At 57.4% G+C, this 6,000-nt stretch overlaps 1 protein-coding gene across 2 annotated transcripts in view; it reads left to right on the top strand.

The window, feature by feature from the left end:
- The first annotated feature begins 250 nt into the window (after positions 1-250).
- Positions 251-6,000, top strand: part of CPNE5 (copine 5) — a 91,820-nt gene continuing 86,070 nt past the window's right edge. For both annotated transcript variants that reach the window (XM_064597538.1, XM_064597540.1), the window contains exon 1: positions 251-953. In XM_064597538.1, coding sequence (XP_064453608.1) covers positions 859-953 — 95 coding nt within the window. In that variant the 5' untranslated portion in view covers positions 251-858. The remainder of the gene's footprint in view (positions 954-6,000) is intronic.

The following is a 6,000-nucleotide window of genomic DNA, read 5'->3' as shown; positions in this document are numbered from 1 at the left end:
GCAGAGGGAGAAGTGCACGGCCCGGACCGTCTCTGGCTGTCACCCCCGCCCCAGGCTCCCAGCATCTGGAGCCGCGTCCCCACGCCCTCCACGCGCGCACACACACGCACACACACAGCCTCACGCTCACACAGACACACTCACACCCGTGCACAGACCCCGCCCGCGGCCCCGCCCCGGCCCCTGCGGGCGCCCCCTCCGGCGCTCGCGGACCCGGCACGCAGCCCGGCCCGGCTGGCGGGAGGCGGCGGCTTCGGGCACATTTGATTTTCCCGCAGCCCGGGCGCCCCGGAGCCCGAGCCCGAGCCGAGGAGGTGGCGCTCGCAGCCGGGTCCCCGGCCCCGCTGCCGCCCGCGCCGAGACCCAGCGAGAGGCGGCGCGGCCCCGGCGCTCCGGGCTCCGCGCTGCCGGCGTCCGGCCACCCCCGCCGCCCGCGCCCGATCCGGCCCCCCACGCCCCTCGTCCCTCTCCCGCACCCCTTCGGTCCCCTCCCGAAGCTGCACGCCCCTCTCCCCATACCCGGCTCCTCGACTCCGCGCGTGCCTCCCGGTGCCCTCTCCCCGCGCCCCTCCGCCTCTCTCCGCTGCGCCCCAGCTCCCTGGGCACCTTGCCCCTCTCTGCTGGCCCCCCAGCCTCCTCGTCGCGTCACCCGCACCCCCTCCTCTACCCGCGGCCCCCGCTCCCTCCGCCCCCCTTCCCTCTCTCACTTCCCACGCCCCCTCTTCGCGCTCCTCTCTCCTCCCTTTGCCGCCCAGCGCCGGCTCCGGAGTTGGGGGAGAGCCCAGGGTTTCAGTCGCTTTGGAGGAGGCGTGAATCGCGCAGGGATTGACTAATTGGGGGTGGGGGGCGCGGTGGGCGATGGAGCAGACCGAGGACATGGCGTCGCTGAGCGAGTTCGACTCCTTGGCGGGCAGCATCCCGGCCACCAAGGTGGAGATCACCGTGTCCTGCAGGTGAGCCGCCCGCTGGCCGGGTCCCCCTGCCCCGCCCCTGGACCCGGAGCCCCGCGGCCCCTGCCGCGCCGACCCTCTACCCTCGCGCGCCCCCTTTCAGAGTGTCCTTGCCTCCAGGACGCCCCCTTGCCTGTCCAGCGGGAGCCCCTGCCCAGCCATGGGTGGTGACGGCGGAATGGGAAGGCAGGCTTGGGGTCGTATCGCGGAAAGTTTGCACTCCAGGCTGCTGAGAGGAGAAATGCAGACACAGGAACAGGGGGTCCAGGCGCCCGAGGAAGGAGAAGGAGGTAGTGAAAGGCTATCCCAGGCTATCCCAGGCTATTTCTGATCAACTCCTCCCCAAATGGAGAAGTGAGTGATTTGCCCCCATCCTTCTCAGCCTCTGCCTTCTGTGTCCTTCTCTCTTCTCCTCTCCCTGCTCCTTTGCCCCACCACCCTCCTCCCCTCCCCACCCACCCCTGTCCTAGACCCCAGGATTTAAAGCTTTTCTTCACCTCCAACAGCAAAACTGACTCGTGGAAAAGGATCAGATTGATTCATTCATACTGAGCTGTGGATAACTGATAATAACTTCAAGTGGCATCATTTAAAAAAAAAACAACAGCAAAAAACAATAACTTAGGTACAAAATCTTAAGCCAAAGGACTAGAACACTGAGTGTGGAATTTTGGAGTCCAGTAGGGGAGGCGAGGTGTGTTTTTGTGGGCTACCACCCCCAAATCCTCAGTCATGTCACACAGACTTGCGGGGTATCTCCCCCAGTTTCTCCTATCTGAGGAGAAGGCTGCCCCAAGCAGTAAGGGGGTACCGGTGGAGAAGGGGGATTCTTCTCTAGTGCAGTCATGACCTAGGGCTGGCCTCCTGTCACTGCCTGGCTGGGGCTGGGAGGGGTACTGTGGCCCAGGCAGAGCCCCCCCTTGACATTCCCCTGGAGAGGCCATTCCTCCTGCCCCAAATGACAAACAGCATTTCCCTAGTCCTGGCTCTGCCCTTGTTCCAAGTCGCCCACCCCATTTTTGTCCAGGTCCCTCTCTGGTCAGACCCTTCACTCACCCTCGTGGCCTCCCAACCCTCTTTTCCAAAGTTGTGGCATTGGTGTGTGTGTGGAGGGGGTGTAGACAGAGCCAGAGGAACTGGGCTGATGTGTGAGCAGGGGAGGGACTGAGGGGATTGGAGGGTGAGTGGGAGTGAGTGCTGGTGAGGTGGAACATAGCTGCCCCCCACCCCCAGGCTGGGCCCTTCCTGGGTCTCCTGTGATAGCTCCCACCTGTCTCCACCACGGTCCCACACATCGCTATCAGAATTCTCTCTTGACACCATTTGCATCTTGCCATTGCTCTGCTGGGAGATTCCTGATGGCCATTAGCTCCAGTCTCACCTCCTCAGCCATCAACAGTTGCCATGGCCTGCCTTCCCTCCCCTGTGGAGCACACATCCCTGCGCCTGATGCTCCCTCCCAGCTTGTCAGGCTTGTGTCAGAGCTGTCTCTGGATCCTTGTCACCGCTGAGCTCTGAACAGCCGATGCCCCATCCTGAATTCACCCCTCCTTCATCTCGGCCAGTTCGTATCCCCCCATCCTGAAAAGCCTAGCCTCCTCCTGCCCCCCCCTTCCAGCCATCCTTCTCACCCATGAGACACCCAGCCTGAATCACAGTCTTCTGTGTCCCCTAGGTCCTGAGTACTCAGCCTGGGCCAGGGGGTCACTCACAGACTGAGCACTCAACCTCTGAAGACATGTCAGGTGTGGAGACTTCACCCCTCCCCCCACAAAGCAACTGTATAAGCACTTGAGGTCAGGGATCCCCACCCTGCCTCCCCGCCCGTGAACCCTGCACTGCAGTGGAGAGGAGAGGAGGCAGAGAGCACATGGCATGGTGGCTTTGGAGTCCAACACCTTGAAATGGGTGCTGTGCCCCGCTTTGGGGCAGACTTTTAGCCTCCATCGCCCCCATTTGTCAATGGGACACACAGTGAACCTGTATGGCATGTAGCAGATTCTCAACAAATGCCATTGGAGGAGTCAACTCCCAGGAGTAGAGGATCACGAAGCACCCAGCACACTACGTTGCACTTGCTTGGCACACAGTAGGTGCTCAGTAAGTGGCTATGATGATACCTGTAAGGTGGTAGCACTTGGCCCCTTCTGTTTGCTCCCTGAAAGTGGAGGTGTCCAAAGGATGCAAACTTTTTGCCTGAGAAGTATCTAGCGATGCATCCGAGTGCCTGGGGGATGTAGTTTGGGACCACCCCTGGTACTGCTTCCCTCTCAAGGGACATGATCCATCAGCCTGAGGAGGGCCTGACTCAGGTGGTCTCCTGAAAGCCAGAGGGTGGGAAGTGGGTTCTGGTAGGAAGAACGAGGAGGCAGGAGTCACCTGGAACAGAGGGGAGGCAAGAAAACAGTCCGGGTGGATTTGAAATTGTAAATCCATCTCTTTGCCTCAACCAGACCCAACTATCTAGGTTCTAGAAGAGAGAGAGATAAGAGAGAGAAGGAAAAGGGGGAGGAGGGCGAAGAGGAGCATAGGGAGGAGGGAGGGCTGCACAGAATGGCTTTCTCCAGCATATTCTACACTCCATGGTCATAAGTCTTCCTCCACTGTATCCCATGGTCGGCACTGGCAGGGTCCCAGGAGAGGAGGCTAAGGGATGCCCTGCCCTGAGCATCCAAGTGACCCCTTCTGGTGGGCAGGAAATAGTAAGGCGGGCAGAGGGGTTGGTGGGGTGGGGTGAGAACTCCAGGGGGCTTTAGAATGGGCAGCTGGGAGCCAACATTTCAGGTAACTGGAAACTAGCATTTCTGGGAGCCAGTTACCTTCCTGCTCTGCTCTTAGGAAGGTCCCTGCCACCCCCTGCAGCCCCAGGAGCCTCTCTGCACTTGCCTAGGAGAAGACCCAACCCCCTACCATGCCTATCCTAGGGCACTCCTAGCTGAGCATAGCTGCCTGATAGAGGGCACGTCTGAGCCCCAGCGCAGGACCACCATGGAGGCCTGGCCAAACCTCCCCTAAAGGCGCATGACACTGTGGGATGGATATATTTGGGTCCCTGCTTTGGGTAGAGTATCTCTTGGGTGATCTATAGTCTATTCCCAAACAGTGGTTTTTACCAACTTTGGTAAATTCAGGGTCAAATATTGTAAAGCTTCTGGTTGTTTGGCTCAATGGTTAGGAACTTGAGCTGTGGGATCTGTCTACCTGGGTTCAAATCCCAGCCCTGTCCTTGTGACATTGCATTAACTACTTAACCAGTGCCTCAGTTTACTCATCTATAAAAGATGCACACTAATTCTTATCACAGCTATGAGGATGAAGTGGATTCATCCATGAATGGTCATTTATTTGCCTATTATTTGACACCTGAAAGTAAATTTAAAAAATCTGTCTTTCTAGTCGGGTCCCAGGGTTTCTGTGGGTCCTGGAGATCTGATCCATCTGGAGATTCTTATTCACCCCTCCCCCCTCCAGCTTTATTGAGATATATTTGACATATCATGTACATTTAGAGATTCTGAGGGGTTGTTTTGGGGGTGAGTAGGGTAAATGGTTTGTGGAACCACATACTAGCAGACACTGTAGAAAATGTGAGCCACAAGCTTCTCCTTCCTCTGATGGTCTCTTCCAGACCTTTCCTGACTGTTAGCCTCCCTGCCAGACCCAGTCAAAACTCAGCTATCCAGGAGTCCCATTCGCCAAAGTCCCACTATTTTTCAGGTCTCTCTATGCAGGGATCTGGACCAGCAGCGTGTTGCTTAGAAAGAGCGATTTGCATTTTTTATGTAACAGGAAACCTTTGCACTTCCACGGGGGTCCTGCTGGAAGAAGGGATACAGTTTCACATGGTGGGGCTCCTGAGACCCCTCGGGAAGACAAGGAGGGGAGGGTCCAGAGGTGGGCAGCTGCTTGGCCCTGCTGGGATCTCTCAAGCGGCTGTCCTGTCCCTGCCAGTGGGCGGGGCTGGCGGGCAGCTGTTGTTCTGCTGTCCGTTCAGGTTGGCGGTTTGCTGCCCTGGGGCTTGAGAAGCAGCCTAGCTCAGGAGCTGTGCCCTGGGCCTCTCAGAAGGGGGTGTGAATGGGCTCTGAATGCTTTCTTCTGACAGGCATGGGGAGGGCAGCTCTGGGGAAGGAGGAGCTGGGCGTGGCAGCTGTCAAAGCCAGTGCTGGGAAAAAGAGGTCCATCCAGCCACTGAATACTCCAAGGCCCCCGTTAGTGGAGCCAGGGGAACGAAAACAGTGGGATTTACTGAGTGCTCACCACATGCTAGGCGCTTTACATCTGTATTAGGCTGAACCATATGCAGTTGCCTATATTCAACTGTTTTTGACCTACTTGAGTAGCAGCTTGGTTCCAACTAAGATTATGATGTTAATTTCCAGTTGCCGCCTAGTGAGTTACCACAAAGCTAGCGGCTTAAAGCAAAAGCCGTTTATAAGCTCACGGTTTCTGTCGGTCAGAAGCTTAGGCACAGCATATCTGGCCTCTCAGCTCAGGGTGCCCCCCAGGCTGAAATCAAGGTGTCTGCAGGGGCTGTGATCTCATCTGAGGCTCGGGGCCCGAGCCAAGCTCATTTAGATGGTTGGCAGAATCGAATTCCTCGCAGCTGTGAGACATTTTCTTGCTGGTTGTTGGATTGGGATGGTTCTCAGCTCCTAGAGGCCGCCCTCAGGTCCTAGCCATGCGGGCGTCTCACAACGTGGCAGCTTCCTTCTTGAGAGCGGGCAGGAGAGGCTCCCCAGTCTGCCATGACAGGGTCCTATATAAGTAACAGTAATCACAGGAGTGAGTATCCATCATATTGCCAGGTCCCACCCACACTCAAGGGGAGGAGATTGTGCAGGTTTGTACTGGGGGGGTGGGGGGGTGGGAGGGTAGGACTCTCGGGAACCATCTTAGATTTCTGCCTTCCAGAATTACTGTATCTTTTTAACCTGACGACGATCTTACAAGGTAGGGAGTAGTATTTTCCCTTTTTTGCTGATTAGGAAACCAGAGCTTAGAGAGGTTAAGGGACCCGCCCAAAGTTACAGTTAGCACATTGTGGAGAAAG

The sequence above is a fragment of the Mirounga angustirostris genome, unplaced genomic scaffold (assembly GCF_029215605.1).
Source record: "Mirounga angustirostris isolate CCGP_5_RB_7025 unplaced genomic scaffold, mMirAng1.0.hap1 SCAF_8, whole genome shotgun sequence".
NCBI classification, from domain to species: Eukaryota; Metazoa; Chordata; class Mammalia; order Carnivora; family Phocidae; genus Mirounga; species Mirounga angustirostris.
This window is presented reverse-complemented; position numbering and strand designations above follow the sequence as displayed.